The sequence below is a fragment of the Eucyclogobius newberryi genome, unplaced genomic scaffold (assembly GCF_026437365.1).
Source record: "Eucyclogobius newberryi isolate DKJ021-1_F unplaced genomic scaffold, fEucNew1.0.hap1 SCAF_18, whole genome shotgun sequence".
Taxonomy (NCBI): domain Eukaryota; kingdom Metazoa; phylum Chordata; class Actinopteri; order Gobiiformes; family Gobiidae; genus Eucyclogobius; species Eucyclogobius newberryi.
The window spans coordinates 2,892,756-2,915,543 of NW_027315812.1; the positions used below are offsets into that span (position 1 = coordinate 2,892,756).

Below are 22,788 nucleotides of genomic sequence, written 5' to 3' on the forward strand. Positions count from 1 at the left end.
ACATGACACATGTAGGACGCTGTGTGGACATGACACATGTAGGACGCTGTGTGGACATGACACATGTAGAACACTGTGGACATGACACATGTAGGACGCTTTGTGGGCATGACACATGTAGGACACTGTGTGGACATGACACATGTAGGACGCTGTGTGGACATGACACATGTAGGACGCTGTGGACATGAAACATGTAGGACGCTGTGTGGACATGACACGTAGGACGCTGTGTGGACATGACACATGTAGGACGCTTTGTGGACATGACACATGTAGGACGCTGTGGACATGACACATGTAGGTTACTGTGTGGACCTGACACATGTAGGACACTGACACTGTGTGGACATGACACATGTAGGACGCTGTGTAGACATGACACATGTAGGACGTTGTGTGGACATGACACATGTAGGACGCTGTGTGGATATGACACATGTAGGACACTGACACTGTGTGGACATGACACATGTAGGACGCTGTGTAGACATGACACATGTAGGACGTTGTGTGGACATGACACATGTAGGACGCTGTGTGGACATGACACATGTAGGACACTGACACTGTGTGGACATGACACATGTAGGACAATGTTAGGACATGACACATGTAGGACGCTGTGTGGACATGACACATGTAGGACGCTGTGTGGACGTGACACATTTAGGACACTGTGGACATGACACATGTAGGACGCTTTGTGGACATGACTCATGTAGGACGCTGTGTAGACATGACACATGTAGGACACTGTGTGGACACGACACATGTAGGACACTGTGGACATGACACATGTAGGACGCTGTGTGGACATGACACATGTAGGACGCTTTGTGGACATGACACATGTAGGACACTGTGTGGACATGACACATGTAGGACGCTGTGGACATGACACATGTAGGACACTGTGTGGACATGACACATGTAGGACGCTTTGTGGACATGACACATGTAGGACACTGTGTGGACATGACACATGTAGGACGCTTTGGACATGACACATGTAGGACACTGTGGACATGACACATGTAGGACACTGTGTGGACATGACACCTGTAGGACACTGTGTGGACATGACACCTGTAGGACACTGTGTGGACATGACACATGTAGGACGCTTTGTGGACATGACACATGTAGGACACTGTGGACATGACACATGTAGGACACTGTGTGGACATGACACATGTATTAATATGTAAATGAGACTCCTGCAAGAAAGTACTATACTATACATGATATACATATATATATATATATATATATATATATATATATATATATATATACATGATATATATATAATAAATATAAAAATATATATATGTGTACTAACGAGCACCACACATATATATATATATATATATATATATATATATATATATATATATATATATTCATGCGTGTGTATATATATATATATATATATATATATATATATATTCATGCGTGTGTATATATACCAGGGGTTCCTCTGACACAGGTCCTGACACAGGTTCCTCTGTGGTTCCTGTGTGGTTCCTCTGTGTTTATTCTGTGGTTCCTCTGACACAGGTTCCTCTGTGGTTCCTCTGTGTTTATTCTGTGGTTCCTCTGACACAGGTTCCTCTGTGGTTCCTCTGTGGTTCCTGTGTGGTTCCTGTGTGGTTCCTCTGTGTTTATTCTGTGGTTCCTCTGACACAGGTTCCTCTGTGGTTCCTCTGTGTTTATTCTGTGGTTCCTCTGACACAGGTTCCTCTGTGGTTCCTCTGTGGTTCCTGTGTGGTTCCTGTGTGGTTCCTCTCTGGTTCCTCTATGGTTCTTCTGTGGTTCCTCTGTGTTTCCTCTGTGGTTCCTCTGTGGTTCCTCTGACACAGGTTCCTCTGTGGTTCCTCTGTGGTTCTTGTGTGTTTCCTCTGTGGTTCCTCTATGGATCTTCTGTGGTTCCTCTGACACAGGTTCCTCTGTGGTTCCTCTATGGTTCCTCTGTGGTTCCTCTGTGTTTCCTCTGTGGTTCCTCTGTGGTTCCTCTGTGGTTCCTCTGACACAGGTTCCTGTGTGGTTCCTCTGTGGTTCCTGTGTGGTTCCTTTGTGGTTCCTCTGTGTTTCCTCTGTGGTTCCTCTGACACAGGTTCCTGTGTGGTTCCTCTGTGGTTCCTGTGTGGTTCCTCTGTGGTTCCTCTGTGGTTCCTCTGTGGTTCCTCTATGGTTCCTCTGTGGTTGCAGGTGTTCTGCTTCACCTGCAGAGGTCTGTACGAGGAGCACAAGCTGCTCTTCACTCTGCTGCTGGCTCTGAAGATCCACCTGCAGAACAAACACATCTCCCAACAAGAGGTCCTCACCTTTATCAAAGGTACAGAGAAGGAACCTGCCCCCCTCTGTCCCCCCTCTGTCCCCCCTCTGTCCCCCCTCTGCCCCCCCTCTGTCCCCCCTCTGCCCCCCTCTGCCCCCCTCTGTCCCCCCTCTGCCCCCCCTCTGTCCCCCCTCTGCCCCCCTCTGCCCCCCCTCTGTCCCCCCCCTGCCCCCCTCTGTCCCCCCTCTGTCCCCCCTCTGTCCCCCCTCTGCCCCCCTCTGTCCCCCCTCTGTCCCCCCTCTGCCCCCCTCTGTCCCCCCTCTGTCCCCCCTCTGCCCCCCTCTGTCCCCCCTCTGTCCCCCCTCTGTCCCCCTCTGTCCCCCCTCTGTCCCCCCTCTGTCCCCTACAGGCCGGTCCCAGCACAAACCTCCAAAGAGCTGCAGATGTGACACTTCCATGTTTTTCAGGAGGAGCTTCTCTGGACCTGAACTCTGTGGAGCCCAAACCCAAACGCTGGATCCTGGACCAGACCTGGTTAAACCTGGTGCAGCTCTCACACCTGTCGCCCTTCTCCCACCTCCTCCGACAGGTGAGTGTCACCTCCTCCTGTTGGAGGTTACAGGGGGCGCGGCTCACCTGTAAAGGGCGCGGCTCACCTGTAGGGGGTCCGGCTCACCTGTAGAGGGCGCGGCTCACCTGTAGAGGGCGCGGCTCACCTGTAGAGGGCGCGGCTCACCTGTAGAGGGCGCGGCTCACCTGTAGAGGGCGCGGCTCACCTGTAGGGGGCGCGGCTCACCTGTAGAGGGCGCGGCTCACCTGTAGAGGGCGCGGCTCACCTGTAGAGGGCGCGGCTCACCTGTAGGGGGCGCGGCTCACCTCTAGGGGGCGTTGCTTGTGCAGGTGACTCAGGGCGAGCGCTGGTGGAAGGCGTGGTTCGATCACGCAGCCCCTGAAGACGCTGCTCTTCCCGACGGCTACGAGACTCAGCTCGACCCCTTCAGGAGACTCCTGCTGGTGCGGAGCTGGTGCCCTGACCGCACCATCGCCCAGGTCAGTGCCCGGACTGAGCTGCCTTTGACCCTCATGTCCAGTGGGTCAGACGTGGGGTCTTGTTTTTGTCCTCAGGCCCGGCGCTACATCGGGGCATCTCTGGGCGCTGCCTTCACAGAGGGCCTGGTGCTGGACCTGGAGACGCTGTGGTCAGAGGGCGACTGCAGGACTCCTCTGGTGTGCCTGCTGTCGATGGGCTCTGACCCCACGGAGAACATCGAGAGACTCGCCAAGTCCAAGGTCCGGGACACGAAAGTAAAAGAGGGGATTTAGATTGAAAATAACAATGACCAGTTTTCCCACAAAGAGACAGTGTAAACACGTCACAAGGGACGTCACTGCATTAGCTGCTAACGTCAGTAGTTTGATGTTAGCTTTCGGCTAACGCTTAAGCATTCTCTCCTCACGCGAGTCACCCGTGTTGTAAATGTATTTTTTTTTTTTTTATTTTTTTTTTTTATTGATTTTGCATTTAAAAGACACCACATAGTGCACTCAAAACATCAAAGCAAGTATAATCATAAGTTACATAAACTTATACATATCTATATACACATATACCGGTACATGTACATGTATATACACATCAGGTCATGTAACATTGGTACCCATCACTTGACCGAGGAACCTAGCATCCCAAACTGAGGCCCACCCCAACTGGAGCCAGTGTCGAGGGCAAACGCACGGGCAAGCCAACACCGGACCCCCCCAATTAACTTCAGGGCGGCCCCGACCCATGCCGGAGCCAGTACTGATCCAAAATGCGGAGCTCACAGGGCCGCCTTCATCCCGTGTCCAGGAATCCACTCGACCGTCCAAGAGAAGGCACGGAAATTGGGATCAAGCCTCTTACCCCGCGCCAAGCCGAAGTTGGGACTCCAGCACCGCACTATACATATACCCGTACATATACACATACACACATACATACCTACGCACCTACACCCCTACACCCCTACACCCTTGTACCCCTACACCCTTACACCCCTACACCCCTACACACCCCCTAAAAAGAGAGGAGAGGAGAAAGGGGGGGAGAAAAAAAAAAAAAAATATATATATATATATATATATATATATATATAGATATAATAATAATAATTAAAAAATATAGCCGCAAGCGGCAATGATCGGCCCTCGCCACACCGCCGCCACGCCGCAAGAGGAGGGGGCGTGGCTAACGCGCCCCAATTGTCCTTTTATTACGCCTACTGCTGAATCTGTGAAGCTGTCACATCTTCTCACTTTGTTTTACATCAAAAAGACATTTTATTTTGAATTCTTGGCAAAATGTGCGGCTCTGCTGCACAGACACTTTGACTCTTTGAATAAAAATGTGTTTAACTTTTGATGGTCCTGAAGATGAGTCTCACCACATTTCATCAGGTTAATAGGGCTGACGCCCTGAGGGGGAGGAGTTTGTGAAAGTCTAAAGTGTAAACATGTTCTGGTGATTTCCACATTGGAATAACATGGGAAGTTTTGGTCATCGCTACGGCAACGACGTAACAATTATGACATGAGTCATTGACTTTTTTGATGGGTCCAAAATTGAGTTGTGTGTCAAATTTCATAAAATTTCGCAAAACTAAACATTTAACCTCCATATAAACTCTGTAGGGGGCGCTGTGGCGCCAAATGAATTAATTTCACTTCAAGTAAGTTTAGGGCAAAGAGTTTAACAACTGATTCTAATTTGACGCAATTCAGACTTTATCTGCGCAAACGACAGAAATGTTAAATTTGGGAGATTTCTGAAATTCGAGCTACAGTTTGTGGCTTCGCCCAAACCCACAGAAACTGTGACAGGGTCAAAGTCATTTAAATAACTTTTGATGTCCCACTTCTCAGCACCATTTTCACACAATTTCAGCTTTTTAGAGCCAACGCCCTGAGAGGAGTTCATAAAAGTACCACGTCTGGAAAAACTCCCGAGTCATGCTTAGCCATTTTTGAAGCAATATGGCTGACATTTTGTTGGGCGGACGGCGTTGCCGTAATAATATTTTTTACTTCTCTTGTCAACATCTACCTCTGCGCCAAATTTCATGATTCTACGATAAGATTTTTTTTGGGTCATTTTCTATCTTAATGCATTTTTGGTACATTTGGGGGCGCTGACGCGCACATTTTTTAAATTTTAGAAAAGGGAGATAGCCAGAATGTAGAGGCACGATTTTTAGAGGTGTGTAAATTTTTGTGACTTTTCGTCAATGTTCACTGGGTGAAAAATAGGGGGGTTGGTCCCGAGAAGAAGAAGAAGAAGAAGAAGAAGAATATTCCGATGCGAAAACAATGTTTCCCATTTTTCAAATACCATAAACTATACATTTTTGGAAAGCGCTCGCGCTTTCCTACCTCATGGTGTGGGTCCCTGGTCACTGACGGGTACTTTCGATAATTTTGAGTGGGCTCCGCCCACTTTGTGTTTTTGGCCCTCTATACAGTAATAATGTTCAATTTTAGCATTACATGTTTATATGAACGGAACATGCAAGAGATGGAACGTATTCGTGAGCTACTTAGCGCAAATGAGTGCTTTACATGGGGAATATAAAGTGCTCGTTTAGTGCTCACTTTTGCACGGGCTTCGCCCGTTTACAACGGTAATGTTCCATTTTCCTACTACTAATTAGTCTGCACGGGGCGTGCGTGAGTGAAGGAGTGCGTTAGTGAGTGTTTGGAAGTGGGCGAGCGCTTTGCGCTCGATTTCGTGCGCACTACGTGCGCACTTTCGCTGCCGTGCTTCGCACGGCCTTACGAGATTAATAGGCCTCTCGCAGCTTGTGGCGCTCGGGCCTAATAATAATAAAAATAATAAAATGTAATCATAATCATCATAATAATAAATAATAAATAAATAAATACAAATAATAAAAGTAAGTACTGTATTTTACATCTATAAGAGGTTTTGGAGCGGCACCAATTATGTTCTTTACCTCGAGTTCCATATCTACAGTAATATCTGCTCACCATGATCCCTTCAATTTATCAAGTTATAGCATATCTACTTTAATGATTAGTAAGTTTATCCCGTAAATTTAGTGATAGTTTTCTTAATCTGAAAAGCCCATGGTTATCACCTTATTCCATTCCTCTCCAAAAAAGGAGGCTAGTGGGGACCAGTTTTTAACAAATGGTCCTACAGAGCCTTTCAGGACGTGTGAGAGCCTCTCGGGACGTGCGAGAGCCTCTCGGGACATGTGAGAGCCTTTCAGGACGTGTGAGAGCCTCTCGGGACGTGCGAGAGCCTCTCGGGACATGTGAGAGCCTTTCAGGACGTGTGAGAGCCTCTCGGGACGTGCGAGAGCCTCTCGGGACGTGCGAGAGCCTTTCGGGACGTGTGAGAGCCTCTCGGGACGTGCGAGAGCCTCTCGGGACATGTGAGAGCCTTTCGGGACGTGTGAGAGCCTCTCGGGACGTGCGAGAGCCTCTCGGGACGTGCGAGAGCCTTTCGGTACGTGCGAGAGCCTCTCGGGACGTGCGAGAGCCTCTCGGGACGTGCGAGAGCCTCTCGGGACGTGCGAGAGCCTCTCGGGACGTGCGAGAGCCTTTCGGGACGTGCGAGAGCCTCTCGGGACGTGCGAGAGCCTTTCGGGACGTGGGAGAGCCTCTCGGGACGTGGGAGAGCCTCTCGGGACGTGCGAGAGCCTCTCGGGACGTGCGAGAGCCTCTCGGGACGTGGGAGAGCCTTTCGGGACGTGCGAGAGCCTCTCGGGACGTGCGAGAGCCTCTCGGGACGTGCGAGAGCCTCTCGGGACGTGCGAGAGCCTTTCGGGACGTGGGAGAGCCTCTCGGGACGTGCGAGAGCCTCTCGGGACGTGCGAGAGCCTCTCGGGACGTGCGAGAGCCTCTCGGGACGTGCGAGAGCCTCTCGGGACGTGCGAGAGCCTCTCGGGACGTGCGAGAGCCTTTCGGGACGTGGGAGAGCCTCTCGGGACGTGCGAGAGCCTCTCGGGACGTGCGAGAGCCTCTCGGGACGTGCGAGAGCCTCTCGGGACGTGCGAGAGCCTCTCGGGACGTGCGAGAGCCTCTCGGGACGTGCGAGAGCCTCTCGGGACGTGTGAGAGCCTCTCCAGTGGCATTAAAGACATGACCTTCTCCCTCCACATAAAGATCTGGAGGTTCATCGTCTAGGCATCTTTGTAGGATTGTTAAGCGGCTGCAAATAATAAAATTCTCAAAATATATTCATGTTTCTTCTCTGAATATGTGTCTCGTCCTAAAACAAAACAATAAGGATCTGCTGGAATATTTATGAGTCGGAGGCGTTTAATATCTGTTCGGACACATTGCCAAAAATGTTGAACTTGGGGACAAAACCATAAGATGAGAGAATGTCCCCAAACTGTCTTCACATGATGGACACGGTGGAGCTGTAGCATCATATTTACTTTGAATAACTGTGTCACATGAAGCATATGGATTATATTATATTGAGTTTCATAAGATCTATTAGAACATGTCATTTTCTTTGCATTTAATAAAACTTGTTTCCATTTTGACTCGTCCAAATGGTCCAAAGTCATCGGTCCAAAGATTTTTACTTTTGATCAAAATGGGTTTGACAAACATACGTTTATACAAATAGCCTAAGCTTTTCTTTTTTAATTGAGCCTTAAGTCGAATAGTTTCAAGTTCATTCTTATAAGGGCCATTTTTATAGAATGGAATTGAAAAGATAAAGCTTCTTATCTGTAAATATCGATAGAAATGTGTCTGTGGGAGATTATATTCTAACTGAAGTTGAGAAAAAGATTATGAGGATGGATGAGAAGCTTCATTATGAGCGGATGAAGGCTTCACTTTGTCCTGATGGATGAGAAGCTTCATTATGAGCGGATGAAGGCTTCACTTTGTCCTGATGGATGAGAAGCTTCATTATGAGCGGATGAAGGCTTCACTTTGTCCTGATGGATGAGAAGCTTCATTATGAGCGGGTGAAGCTTCACTTTGTCCTGATGGATGAGAAGCTTCATTATGAGCGGATGAAGGCTTCACTTTGTCCTGATGGATGAGAAGCTTCATTATGAGCGGGTGAAGGCTTCACTTTGTCCTGATGGATGAGAAGCTTCATTATGAGCGGGTGAAGGATCTTCACTTTGTCCTGATGGATGAGAAGCTTCATTATGAGCGGGTGAAGGCTTCACTTTGTCCTGATGGATGAGAAGCTTCATTATGAGCGGATGAAGGCTTCACTTTGTCCTGATGGATGAGAAGCTTCATTATGAGCGGATGAAGGCTTCACTTTGTCCTGATGGATGAGAAGCTTCATTATGAGCGGATGAAGGCTTCACTTTGTCCTGATGGATGAGAAGCTTCATTATGAGCGGATGAAGGCTTCACTTTGTCCTGATGGATGAGAAGCTTCATTATGAGCGGGTGAAGGCTTCACTTTGTCCTGATGGATGAGAAGCTTCATTATGAGCGGGTGAAGGCTTCACTTTGTCCTGATGGATGAGAAGCTTCATTATGAGCGGGTGAAGGCTTCACTTTGTCCTGATGGATGAGAAGCTTCATTATGAGCGGGTGAAGGCTTCACTTTGTCCTGATGGATGAGAAGCTTCATTATGAGCGGGTGAAGGCTTCACTTTGTCCTGATGGATGAGAAGCTTCATTATGAGCGGATGAAGGCTTCACTTTGTCCTGATGGATGAGAAGCTTCATTATGAGCGGGTGAAGGCTTCACTTTGTCCTGATGGATGAGAAGCTTCATTATGAGCGGATGAAGGCTTCACTTTGTCCTGATGGATGAGAAGCTTCATTATGAGCGGGTGAAGGCTTCACTTTGTCCTGATGGATGAGAAGCTTCATTATGAGCGGGTGAAGGCTTCACTTTGTCCTGATGGATGAGAAGCTTCATTATGAGCGGGTGAAGGCTTCACTTTGTCCTGATGGATGAGAAGCTTCATTATGAGCGGATGAAGGCTTCACTTTGTCCTGATGGATGAGAAGCTTCATTATGAGCGGGTGAAGGCTTCACTTTGTCCTGATGGATGAGAAGCTTCATTATGAGCGGGTGAAGGCTTCACTTTGTCCTGATGGATGAGAAGCTTCATTATGAGCGGGTGAAGGCTTCACTTTGTCCTGATGGATGAGAAGCTTCATTATGAGCGGATGAAGGCTTCACTTTGTCCTGATGGATGAGAAGCTTCATTATGAGCGGGTGAAGGCTTCACTTTGTCCTGATGGATGAGAAGCTTCATTATGAGCGGATGAAGGCTTCACTTTGTCCTGATGGATGAGAAGCTTCATTATGAGCGGGTGAAGCTTCACTTTGTCCTGATGGATGAGAAGCTTCATTATGAGCGGGTGAAGGATCTTCACTTTGTCCTGATGGATGAGAAGCTTCATTATGAGCGGATGAAGGCTTCACTTTGTCCTGATGGATGAGAAGCTTCATTATGAGCGGATGAAGGCTTCACTTTGTCCTGATGGATGAGAAGCTTCATTATGAGCGGGTGAAGGCTTCACTTTGTCCTGATGGATGAGAAGCTTCATTATGAGCGGGTGAAGGCTTCACTTTGTCCTGATGGATGAGAAGCTTCATTATGAGCGGGTGAAGCTTCACTTTGTCCTGATGGATGAGAAGCTTCATTATGAGCGGGTGAAGGCTTCACTTTGTCCTGATGGATGAGAAGCTTCATTATGAGCGGGTGAAGGCTTCACTTTGTCCTGATGGATGAGAAGCTTCATTATGAGCGGATGAAGGCTTCACTTTGTCCTGATGGATGAGAAGCTTCATTATGAGCGGGTGAAGGCTTCACTTTGTCCTGATGGATGAGAAGCTTCATTATGAGCGGGTGAAGGCTTCACTTTGTCCTGATGGATGAGAAGCTTCATTATGAGCGGGTGAAGGCTTCACTTTGTCCTGATGGATGAGAAGCTTCATTATGAGCGGATGAAGGCTTCACTTTGTCCTGATGGATGAGAAGCTTCATTATGAGCGGGTGAAGGCTTCACTTTGTCCTGATGGATGAGAAGCTTCATTATGAGCGGGTGAAGGCTTCACTTTGTCCTGATGGATGAGAAGCTTCATTATGAGCGGGTGAAGGCTTCACTTTGTCCTGATGGATGAGAAGCTTCATTATGAGCGGATGAAGGCTTCACTTTGTCCTGATGGATGAGAAGCTTCATTATGAGCGGATGAAGGCTTCACTTTGTCCTGATGGATGAGAAGCTTCATTATGAGCGGGTGAAGCTTCACTTTGTCCTGATGGATGAGAAGCTTCATTATGAGCGGGTGAAGGATCTTCACTTTGTCCTGATGGATGAGAAGCTTCATTATGAGCGGATGAAGGCTTCACTTTGTCCTGATGGATGAGAAGCTTCATTATGAGCGGATGAAGGCTTCACTTTGTCCTGATGGATGAGAAGCTTCATTATGAGCGGGTGAAGGCTTCACTTTGTCCTGATGGATGAGAAGCTTCATTATGAGCGGGTGAAGGCTTCACTTTGTCCTGATGGATGAGAAGCTTCATTATGAGCGGGTGAAGCTTCACTTTGTCCTGATGGATGAGAAGCTTCATTATGAGCGGGTGAAGGCTTCACTTTGTCCTGATGGATGAGAAGCTTCATTATGAGCGGGTGAAGGCTTCACTTTGTCCTGATGGATGAGAAGCTTCATTATGAGCGGATGAAGGCTTCACTTTGTCCTGATGGATGAGAAGCTTCATTATGAGCGGGTGAAGGCTTCACTTTGTCCTGATGGATGAGAAGCTTCATTATGAGCGGATGAAGGCTTCACTTTGTCCTGATGGATGAGAAGCTTCATTATGAGCGGGTGAAGGCTTCACTTTGTCCTGATGGATGAGAAGCTTCATTATGAGCGGGTGAAGGCTTCACTTTGTCCTGATGGATGAGAAGCTTCATTATGAGCGGGTGAAGGCTTCACTTTGTCCTGATGGATGAGAAGCTTCATTATGAGCGGGTGAAGGCTTCACTTTGTCCTGATGGATGAGAAGCTTCATTATGAGCGGATGAAGGCTTCACTTTGTCCTGATGGATGAGAAGCTTCATTATGAGCGGATGAAGGCTTCACTTTGTCCTGATGGATGAGAAGCTTCATTATGAGCGGGTGAAGCTTCACTTTGTCCTGATGGATGAGAAGCTTCATTATGAGCGGGTGAAGGCTTCACTTTGTCCTGATGGATGAGAAGCTTCATTATGAGCGGGTGAAGGCTTCACTTTGTCCTGATGGATGAGAAGCTTCATTATGAGCGGGTGAAGGCTTCATTATGAGCGGGTGAAGCTTCACTTTGTCCTGATGGATGAGAAGCTTCATTATGAGCGGGTGAAGGCTTCACTTTGTCCTGATGGATGAGAAGCTTCATTATGAGCGGGTGAAGGCTTCATTATGAGCGGGTGAAGCTTCACTTTGTCCTGATGGATGAGAAGCTTCATTATGAGCGGATGAAGGCTTCACTTTGTCCTGATGGATGAGAAGCTTCATTATGAGCGGATGAAGGCTTCACTTTGTCCTGATGGATGAGAAGCTTCATTATGAGCGGGTGAAGGCTTCACTTTGTCCTGATGGATGAGAAGCTTCATTATGAGCGGGTGAAGGCTTCATTATGAGCGGGTGAAGCTTCACTTTGTCCTGATGGATGAGAAGCTTCATTATGAGCGGGTGAAGGCTTCACTTTGTCCTGATGGATGAGAAGCTTCATTATGAGCGGGTGAAGGATCTTCACTTTGTCCTGATGGATGAGAAGCTTCATTATGAGCGGGTGAAGGCTTCACTTTGTCCTGATGGATGAGAAGCTTCATTATGAGCGGGTGAAGGCTTCACTTTGTCCTGATGGATGAGAAGCTTCATTATGAGCGGGTGAAGGCTTCACTTTGTCCTGATGGATGAGAAGCTTCATTATGAGCGGGTGAAGGCTTCACTTTGTCCTGATGGATGAGAAGCTTCATTATGAGCGGGTGAAGGCTTCACTTTGTCCTGATGGATGAGAAGCTTCATTATGAGCGGGTGAAGGCTTCACTTTGTCCTGATGGATGAGAAGCTTCATTATGAGCGGGTGAAGGCTTCACTTTGTCCTGATGGATGAGAAGCTTCATTATGAGCGGGTGAAGGATGTTTGCACAGCTCCACGCGCAGCGTCTCCGAGAAGTTTTCTTTTCCGAATAAATCCGGAATAAAGCGCTGAACAAAAGCGGTGCAGTTGGTTCCCTCAGATCTCTCTGGGATCCCACCATCAGCACATTAGACATCCTGCTTTTGTTCTCCAGATAGTCCATCTTTGACTGTAGTGAGGTTACGGTTTTCTCCAGGACTTTGACGTGTTTTTGCGTGTCATAGACGTCATCCTCCGTTTTGCTCACGCGTTGCTGGATTTCCGTAAACTGCTCGGCCAAACTACTCTTTGAATTGTCCAGATGGTTCACAGATTGTTCAATGGTTCCTAGTCGACCAAGAACCTCTTGTTTGCTCCTGTATCGCCTGGAACAGAGACTCCAAAGTGCGTTCACCGCAAACACGCAGTGTAATGTTTCACCCATCAGACTGTAATATAATATGAGGAGAATATAGTGTCTGAGCTTGGCTTGTTCAAACCTTCATTTGATACAACATTTTAGGCGAGCCAATGTGCAGAGCTCAGTCACCTCCGCCATCCCCAAGCCAACTAAATGTATTTTAACTCTGTAAAGCGCTGCTCTCTTCTGTAAAGCGCTGCTCTCCTCTGTAAAGCGCTGCTCTCCTCTGTAAAGCGCTGCTCTCCTCTGTAAAGCGCTGCTCTCCTCTGTAAAGCGCTGCTCTCTTCTGTAAGGCGCTGCTCTCCTCTGTAAAGCGCTGCTCTCCTCTGTAAAGCGCTGCTCTCCTCTGTAAAGCGCTGCTCTCCTCTGTAAAGCGCTGCTCTCCTCTGTAAAGCGCTGCTCTCCTCTGTAAAGCGCTGCTCTCCTCTGTAAAGCGATGCTCTCCTCTGTAAAGCGCTGCTCTCTTCTGTAAAGCGCTGCTCTCCTCTGTAAAGCGATGCTCTCTTCTGTAAAGCGCTGCTCTCCTCTGTAAAGCGCTGCTCTCCTCTGTAAAGCGCTGCTCTCCTCTGTAAAGCGCTGCTCTCTTCTGTAAAGCGCTGCTCTCCTCTGTAAAGCGCTGCTCTCCTCTGTAAAGCGCTGCTCTCCTCTGTAAAGCGATGCTCTCCTCTGTAAAGCGCTGCTCTCCTCTGTAAAGCGCTGCTCTCCTCTGTAAAGCGCTGCTCTCTTCTGTAAAGCGCTGCTCTCCTCTGTAAAGCGCTGCTCTCCTCTGTAAAGCGCTGCTCTCCTCTGTAAAGCGCTGCTCTCCTCTGTAAAGCGCTGCTCTCCTCTGTAAAGCGCTGCTCTCCTCTGTAAAGCGCTGCTCTCTTCTGTAAAGCGCTGCTCTCCTCTGTAAAGCGCTGCTCTCCTCTGTAAAGCGCTGCTCTCCTCTGTAAAGCGCTGCTCTCCTCTGTAAAGCGCTGCTCTCTTCTGTAAAGCGCTGCTCTCCTCTGTAAAGCGCTGCTCTCCTCTGTAAAGCGCTGCTCTCCTCTGTAAAGCGATGCTCTCCTCTGTAAAGCGCTGCTCTCCTCTGTAAAGCGCTGCTCTCCTCTGTAAAGCGCTGCTCTCCTCTGTAAAGCGCTGCTCTCCTCTGTAAAGCGCTGCTCTCCTCTGTAAAGCGCTGCTCTCCTCTGTAAAGCGCTGCTCTCCTCTGTAAAGCGCTGCTCTCTTCTGTAAAGCGATGCTCTCCTCTGTAAAGCGCTGCTCTCTTCTGTAAAGCGCTGCTCTCCTCTGTAAAGCGATGCTCTCCTCTGTAAAGCGCTGCTCTCCTCTGTAAAGCGCTGCTCTCCTCTGTAAAGCGCTGCTCTCTTCTGTAAAGCGCTGCTCTCCTCTGTAAAGCGCTGCTCTCCTCTGTAAAGCGCTGCTCTCCTCTGTAAAGCTGCTCTCTTCTGTAAAGCGATGCTCTCCTCTGTAAAGCGCTGCTCTCCTCTGTAAAGCGCTGCTCTCCTCTGTAAAGCGATGCTCTCCTCTGTAAAGCGCTGCTCTCCTCTGTAAAGCGCTGCTCTCCTCTGTAAAGCGATGCTCTCCTCTGTAAAGCGCTGCTCTCTTCTGTAAAGCGCTGCTCTCCTCTGTAAAGCGATGCTCTCCTCTGTAAAGCGCTGCTCTCCTCTGTAAAGCGCTGCTCTCCTCTGTAAAGCGCTGCTCTCTTCTGTAAAGCGATGCTCTCCTCTGTAAAGCGCTGCTCTCTTCTGTAAAGCGCTGCTCTCCTCTGTAAAGCGCTGCTCTCCTCTGTAAAGCGCTGCTCTCCTCTGTAAAGCGATGCTCTCCTCTGTAAAGCGCTGCTCTCTTCTGTAAAGCGCTGCTCTCCTCTGTAAAGCGCTGCTCTCCTCTGTAAAGCGCTGCTCTCCTCTGTAAAGCGCTGCTCTCTTCTGTAAAGCGCTGCTCTCCTCTGTAAAGCGCTGCTCTCCTCTGTAAAGCGCTGCTCTCCTCTGTAAAGCGCTGCTCTCCTCTGTAAAGCGCTGCTCTCTTCTGTAAAGCGCTGCTCTCCTCTGTAAAGCGCTGCTCTCCTCTGTAAAGCGCTGCTCTCCTCTGTAAAGCGATGCTCTCCTCTGTAAAGCGCTGCTCTCCTCTGTAAAGCGCTGCTCTCCTCTGTAAAGCGCTGCTCTCCTCTGTAAAGCGCTGCTCTCCTCTGTAAAGCGCTGCTCTCCTCTGTAAAGCGCTGCTCTCCTCTGTAAAGCGCTGCTCTCCTCTGTAAAGCGCTGCTCTCCTCTGTAAAGCGCTGCTCTCCTCTGTAAAGCGCTGCTCTCCTCTGTAAAGCGCTGCTCTCTTCTGTAAAGCGATGCTCTCCTCTGTAAAGCGCTGCTCTCTTCTGTAAAGCGCTGCTCTCCTCTGTAAAGCGATGCTCTCCTCTGTAAAGCGCTGCTCTCCTCTGTAAAGCGCTGCTCTCCTCTGTAAAGCGCTGCTCTCCTCTGTAAAGCGCTGCTCTCCTCTGTAAAGCGCTGCTCTCCTCTGTAAAGCTGCTCTCTTCTGTAAAGCGATGCTCTCCTCTGTAAAGCGCTGCTCTCCTCTGTAAAGCGCTGCTCTCCTCTGTAAAGCGATGCTCTCCTCTGTAAAGCGCTGCTCTCCTCTGTAAAGCGCTGCTCTCCTCTGTAAAGCGATGCTCTCCTCTGTAAAGCGCTGCTCTCTTCTGTAAAGCGCTGCTCTCCTCTGTAAAGCGATGCTCTCCTCTGTAAAGCGCTGCTCTCCTCTGTAAAGCGCTGCTCTCCTCTGTAAAGCGCTGCTCTCTTCTGTAAAGCGATGCTCTCCTCTGTAAAGCGCTGCTCTCTTCTGTAAAGCGCTGCTCTCCTCTGTAAAGCGCTGCTCTCCTCTGTAAAGCGCTGCTCTCCTCTGTAAAGCGATGCTCTCCTCTGTAAAGCGCTGCTCTCTTCTGTAAAGCGCTGCTCTCCTCTGTAAAGCGCTGCTCTCCTCTGTAAAGCGCTGCTCTCCTCTGTAAAGCGCTGCTCTCCTCTGTAAAGCGCTGCTCTCCTCTGTAAAGCGATGCTCTCCTCTGTAAAGCGCTGCTCTCCTCTGTAAAGCGCTGCTCTCCTCTGTAAAGCGCTGCTCTCCTCGCCTGCAGGGGGCGCCGTGCAGGTCCATCTCCATGGGTCAGGGTCAGGAGGTTCACGCTCGCAGACTGCTCGCTCAGAGCCGCAGTGACGGAGGCTGGCTGCTGCTGCAGAACTGTCACCTGGGCCTGCACTTCCTGGACGAGCTGCTGGACAGCGTCACCTGTGGCTCGGAGGAGGAACTGCACCCGGGGTTCAGAGTCTGGATCACCACCGACGTCCACGACAGGTGCGACCACACGTCTGACCCTGGCCACTGTCTGTCCAGTGGAATTCTTCTGCAGAACGTTTGGATTTTTGACACAAAGAAGACGAAACTGAAACATGAATGAACAAAATAAGAAGCATTAACGTCTTTAATCTAAAGCAAAAAAAGCCCTGAAGTTTCACTTTGATCATGTTCTGTTCAGGTTTCCCATCACGTTCCTCCAGGCGTCCATCAAGTTCACAAACGAACCTCCGCTCGGTGAGTCCACTCTGCTCCTGACCTTTGACCCTCTGCTCCTGACCTTTGACCCTCTGCTCCTGACCTTTGACCCTCTGCTCCTGACCTTTGACCCTCTGCTCATGGCCGAGCGTGAAGGACCTTTGACCCTCTGCTCCTGACTGAGCGTGAAGGACCTTTGACCCTCTGCTCCTGACCGAGCGTGAAGGACCTTTGACCCTCTGCTCCTGACTGAGCGTGAAGGACCTTTGACCCTCTGCTCCTGACTGAGCGTGAAGGACCTTTGACCCTCTGCTCCTGACCGAGCGTGAAGGACCTTTGACCCTCTGCTCCTGACCGAGCGTGAAGGACCTTTGACCCTCTGCTCCTGACCGAGCGTGAAGGACCTTTGACCCTCTGCTCCTGACTGAGCGTGAAGGACCTTTGACCCTCTGCTCCTGACCGAGCGTGAAGGACCTTTGACCCTCTGCTCCTGACCGAGCGTGAAGGACCTTTGACCCTCTGCTCCTGACCGAGCGTGAAGGACCTTTGACCCTCTGCTCCTGACCGAGCGTGAAGGACCTTTGACCCTCTGCTCCTGACCGAGCGTGAAGGACCTTTGACCCTCTACTCCTGACCGAGCGTGAAGGACCTTTGACCCTCTGCTCCTGACCGAGCGTGAAGGACCTTTGACCCTCTGCTCCTGACCGAGCGTGAAGGACCTTTGACCCTCTGCTCCTGACCGAGCGTGAAGGACCTTTGACCCTCTGCTCCTGACTGAGCGTGAAGGACCTTTGACCCTCTGCTCCTGACCGAGCGTGAAGGACCTTTGACCCTCTGCTCCTGACCTTTGACCCTTTGTTAGATCACGAGTGTAAACAGAGGCTAAACTCATACAATTGTTCATATTTGACACCTTTATTTGGTTTAAACTGTCAAAAGATGTAATAAATAAATAATACCAGACCAGAAAGTGATGGAGGAACATGTGATTCAAGGTCAAAGGGTCCTTCAGGAGCTGAACGGTTTAGAACAAGGTCTGGGACTTTGTTTCAGGGATGAAGGCCGGTCTGAAGAGGACTTTTGGAGGACTGACCCAGGACCAGCTGGACGTCACTGACCTGCCACAGTGGAGACCTCTGCTGTTCACCGTGGCCTTCCTCCACACCACAGTCCAGGTCTATTCTGTCCTGCTTTAGTCCTGCTTTAGTCCTGCTTTAGACCTGCTTTAGTCCTGCTTTAGTCCTGCTTTAGTCCTGCTTTAGTCCTGCTTTAGTCCTGCTTTAGACCTGCTTTAGTCCTGCTTTAGTCCTGCTTTAGTCCTGCTTTAGTCCTGCTTTAGTCCTGCTTTAGACCTGCTTTAGTCCTGCTTTAGTCCTGCTTTAGTCCTGCTTTAGTCCTGCTTTAGTCCTGCTTTAGTCCTGCTTTAGACCTGCTTTAGTCCTGCTTTAGTCCTGCTTTAGTCCCGCTTTAGTCCTGCTTTAGTCCTGCTTTAGACCTGCTTTAGTCCTGCTTTAGTCCTGCTTTAGTCCTGCTTTAGTCCTGCTTTAGACCTGCTTTAGTCCTGCTTTAGTCCTGCTTTAGTCCTGCTTTAGTCCTGCTTTAGTCCTGCTTTAGTCCTGCTTTAGACCTGCTTTAGTCCTGCTTTAGTCCTGCTTTAGTCCCGCTTTAGTCCTGCTTTAGTCCTGCTTTAGACCTGCTTTAGTCCTGTTTTAGACCTGCTTTAGTCCTGTTTTAGACCTGCTTTAGTCCTGCTTTAGACCTGCTTTAGACCTGCTTTAGACCTGCTTTAGTCCTGTTTTAGACCTGCTTTAGTCCTGCTTTAGTCCTGCTTTAGTCCTGCTTTAGTCCTGCTTTAGTCCTGCTTTAGTCCTGCTTTAGACCTGCTTTAGTCCTGCTTTAGACCTGCTTTAGTCCTGCTTTAGTCCTGCTTTAGTCCTGCTTTAGTCCTGCTTTAGTCCTGCTTTAGACCTGCTTTAGTCCTGCTTTAGTCCTGCTTTAGTCCTGCTTTAGTCCTGCTCTTGACCGTGTCTCTGTGGCTCAGGAGAGGCGTAAGTTCGGGTCTCTGGGCTGGAACATCCCGTATGAGTTTAATCAGGCCGACTTCACCTCGAGCCTCCAGTTTGTGCAGAACCTCCTGGACAACATGGACCTGAAGAGAGGAGTGGACTGGACCTGTCTGAGATACATGCTGGGTCTGTGATCCTCATGCTTTAGTCCTGCTTTAGTCCTGCTTTAGTCCTGCTTTAGTCCTGTTCTGACCCGCTTTAGTCCTGTTTTGACCCGCTTTAGTCCTGTTCTGACCCGCTTTAGTCCTGTTTTGACCCGCTTTAGTCCTGTTCTGACCCGCTTTAGTCCTGTTTTGACCCGCTTTAGTCCTGTTTTGACCCGCTTTAGTCCTGTTCTGACCCGCTTTAGTCCTGTTTTGACCCGCTTTAGTCCTGTTTTGACCCGCTTTAGTCCTGTTCTGACCCGCTTTAGTCCTGTTCTGACCCGCTTTAGTCCTGTTCTGACCCGCTTTAGTCCTGTTCTGACCCGCTTTAGTCCTGTTCTGACCCGCTTTAGTCCTGTTGTTACGTTAGACATTCTGCAGCAGTCTATCGTTTTGTAGTCACCAAAGTGGTTCGGGGGAAAAAATACAGACAACCGTCGTCTCTTTGGTCTGAGGGAAAAACAACACTACTGACCATTCATTACAACACAACAACACATTCACTGATCACGCAGGTAACACATGGCTTTGCTTCGTCTGCAAGTATGCTCAACACTCCCACCAAAGACATGTGTATAGTTCTCATATAGTAAACAAAAATATATAACCCCAAAATAAAACATTTGGCATATTAGCAAAGTTCTAAACACTTCAAAACAACTTTAAAATAAAACATTTGGTATATTAGCAATGTTCAACATTACTTCCCAAACAAATATCCCTTAAAACTTTCAAACTTAGCTTTTGTCAAAGGCTTGATAAGGACATCAGCTACCATGTTTGCAGTAGGGCAATATTCTATACATATTTTACCTTCTGCGTGTGCAGACCGTACAAAATGGTACTTTATGTCTATATGTTTGCTTCTCTGTCTGCAAACTGGGTTCTTTGATAAAGCTATCGCCCCCTGGTTGTCCTCATATATCTTGATTGGTGTATGCTGGTTACAACTATCTATTCCTCCAAGTAGTTGTACAAGATACATACTTTCTTGAGTAGTGGCTGCTAGCGCCATATACTCAGCTTCGCATGTGGATAATGCTACCGTTTGCTGTTTCCTGCTCTTCCATGATCTAACTGGACCATTCTCAGTTAAGCTGAAACAGTATCCAGTTGTGCTCCTCCTGTCATCCATATCGGCCAATCAGCATCACTGTATCCCTCCAGCTGTAATGGGCTTTCCTCACATTTCTGGTAGTGTAGTTCTTGATCCATAGTACCCTTTAAGTAGCTCAGTATGTGTTTCGCTGTAGCCCAATGCTTTTGCTTTGGTTCCGCTCGGTATTGAGATAGTTTACTAACAGCCCAGCTCAGGTCAGGTCTTGTACATGTCATAATGTATATCAAGCTTCCTACTATCTCTCTGTATCCTGTTGAATCAATAACTTCACCCTCACTGTCAAAGTTTAACTTTTGCTCACATGGGGTGGATCTCGGTTTGCATTCGGACATTCCAAATTTTGCTAATATCTTCTCTATGTGTCTCTTTTGGGTCATTTTGATTTCTCCATCACTCTGTCTGAAATCTATACCAGGAAGTATTTAAGTGGACCCATATCCTTCATCTTAAATCTTCTCTTCAACATTTCCTTCACATCACTGAGTAAGGTGTTGTTACTCGCTGCTATGATTAAATCATCCACCCATACTAACAAAATCACTTTCTCATTCTCAGATTTTCTGCTGTAGACACAATGATCAGCATCATTTTGTACAAAACCGTTCTCTGTAAGGTGATCATGTAGTAACATATTCCAGTTACGCCCGGACTGTTTTAAACCAGACAATGATTTGTTGAGTTTACACACTAAGTGTTCCCCTGTCTTTGATTTGAAAACCTTCCGGCTGTTCCATATATACCTCACAGTCCATTGGAGCATGGAGGTAAGCAGTCTTCACATCCATTTGGTGTAAAATAAGATCCTCCTGTACAGCCACCTGCATTAATGCTCGTACAGAGGTCATGTTGGCTGTTGGTGAAAAAGTCTCTTTATAGTCAATTCCTTCCACTTGACCATAGCCCGTTGCAACATATCTGGCTTACCAAGTCTCAGATCCATCTGGGCTCTCTTTCACTGCATATACCCAGCGACCTCCCACTGCTTGCTTGCCTCTTGGCCGTGGGGTCAGAGTGAAAGTTTCATTCTCTGTCAAAGAGTTCATCTCCTCTTTCATCGCATCAGCCCACATTTTTGACTTTTTAGAGTCCATTGCCTCTCTAAGTGTTTTAGGAACATCATAAGCTACTCTGTAGAAATAATCTACATTCTCACTTCCGTCATTGTTACACTCAACTTTACACTGGTACTCCTTAAAGTATTCTGGAGCCTTTCTCTGTCTTGTAGGGTATCTCCTTTCTCCCTCTTCTTCTGAGTACTGTCTGTCTGGGTCGGACCTGTCTCAGCAGCCTCTTCAATACTGGACTCTTTACTCTCTTCAGACTGTCTCTGACCCTGGTTGACTCTCTTCTGAGGTGTATTTACATAACTCTCAATGTCTTCCCCCATGTCACAATCTGTCTGGGTCTGGTTATCTGTGCCACCTTTGGTGATACATTTTACCAGCCTATGTTTTAGGACTTTTCCTGTCTCAGGATAATACACATTATATGCTGGACTATATTTGTCATAGCCTACAAGGATCCCCTTGTTGCATCTAGAGTCTAGCTTTTTCTTATCCTGCTTGTAAACATAGCATTCAGAGCCAAATATCTGCATGTTGGATAGGTTAGGTGTTTTTCCTGTAAAAATACGGTAAGGTGTCTGCTCTAGCCACTTACTGTAGCACCTGTTGCGGATTTGGGCTGCTGTTTGTACAGCATATGTCCATAATTGCTTTGGGAGGTTACTCTCCAATAGCATGCATCGTGACATCTCAAATAAGGTTCTCCACCCTCTTTCGGCAGTTCCATTCTCATGGGGTGAGTAGGGTGCACTCTTCTCGTGCCTTATCCCATTACTCCTAAGTAGACATTGAAACTCTTGTCCGGTAAACTCTGTGATGTTATCTGACCTTATGCACTTTACCTTTCCATATGGGGCTACATCCGCTATGAATTTTTCTGTAGCTTTTGTCGTGTCACTTTTTGTTTTAATAAAGTATGGAAATATCATCCCACTGCAATCATCAGTAAATGCTATTGCATATCTGTACCCATCTTTATCTGCTGGTTCTATAGGACCGCATAGGTCTGTGTGTACGAGCTCTAACACAGCTGTGGCTTTAGAGTCTGTGTGTACGAGCTCTAACACAGCTGTGGCTTTAGAGTCTGTGTACAAGCTCTAACACAGCTGTAGCTTTAGAGTCTGTGTGTACGAGCTCTAACACAGCTGTAGCTTTAGAGTCTGTGTGTACGAGCTCTAACACAGCTGTGGCTTTAGAGTCTGTGTGTACGAGCTCTAACACAGCTGTGGCTTTAGAGTCTGTGTGTACAAGCTCTAACACAGCTGTGGCTTTAGAGTCTGTGTGTACAAGCTCTAACACAGCTGTGGCTTTAGAGTTTGTGTGTACAAGCTCTAACACAGCTGTAGCTTTAGAGTCTGTGTGTACAAGCTCTAACACAGCTGTAGCTTTAGAGTCTGTGTGTACAAGCTCTAACACAGCTGTGGCTTTAGAGTCTGTGTGTACGAGCTCTAACACAGCTGTGGCTTTAGAGTCTGTGTGTACAAGCTCTAACACAGCTGTGGCTTTAGAGTCTGTGTGTACAAGCTCTAACACAGCTGTGGCTTTAGAGTCTGTGTACGAGCTCTAACACAGCTGTGGCTTTAGAGTCTGTGTGTACGAGCTCTAACACAGCTGTGGCTTTAGAGTCTGTGTGTACGAGCTCTAACACAGCTGTGGCTTTAGAGTCTGTGTGTACAAGCTCTAACACAGCTGTGGCTTTAGAGTCTGTGTGTACAAGCTCTAACACAGCTGTGGCTTTAGAGTCTGTGTACGAGCTCTAACACAGCTGTGGCTTTAGAGTCTGTGTGTACAAGCTCTAACACAGCTGTGGCTTTAGAGTCTGTGTACAAGCTCTAACACAGCTGTGGCTTTAGAGTCTGTGTGTACAAGCTCTAACACAGCTGTGGCTTTAGAGTCTGTGTGTACGAGCTCTAACACAGCTGTGGCTTTAGAGTCTGTGTGTACGAGCTCTAACACAGCTGTGGCTTTAGAGTCTGTGTGTACAAGCTCTAACACAGCTGTGGCTTTAGAGTCTGTGTGTACAAGCTCTAACACAGCTGTGGCTTTAGAGTCTGTGTGTACAAGCTCTAACACAGCT

At 48.2% G+C, this 22,788-nt stretch overlaps 1 protein-coding gene across 1 annotated transcript in view; it reads left to right on the forward strand.

Annotated features, from left to right (window-relative positions):
* The window catches only part of dnah5l (dynein, axonemal, heavy chain 5 like), a 314,079-nt gene that overhangs the window by 257,353 nt on the left and 33,938 nt on the right, over nucleotides 1–22,788 (forward strand). The window contains exons 58-65 of the mRNA XM_072451290.1: nucleotides 2,215–2,341; nucleotides 2,749–2,870; nucleotides 3,182–3,331; nucleotides 3,407–3,571; nucleotides 15,903–16,120; nucleotides 16,302–16,357; nucleotides 17,372–17,493; nucleotides 18,360–18,510. Coding sequence (XP_072307391.1) covers nucleotides 2,215–2,341; nucleotides 2,749–2,870; nucleotides 3,182–3,331; nucleotides 3,407–3,571; nucleotides 15,903–16,120; nucleotides 16,302–16,357; nucleotides 17,372–17,493; nucleotides 18,360–18,510 — 1,111 coding nt within the window. The remainder of the gene's footprint in view (nucleotides 1–2,214; nucleotides 2,342–2,748; nucleotides 2,871–3,181; nucleotides 3,332–3,406; nucleotides 3,572–15,902; nucleotides 16,121–16,301; nucleotides 16,358–17,371; nucleotides 17,494–18,359; nucleotides 18,511–22,788) is intronic.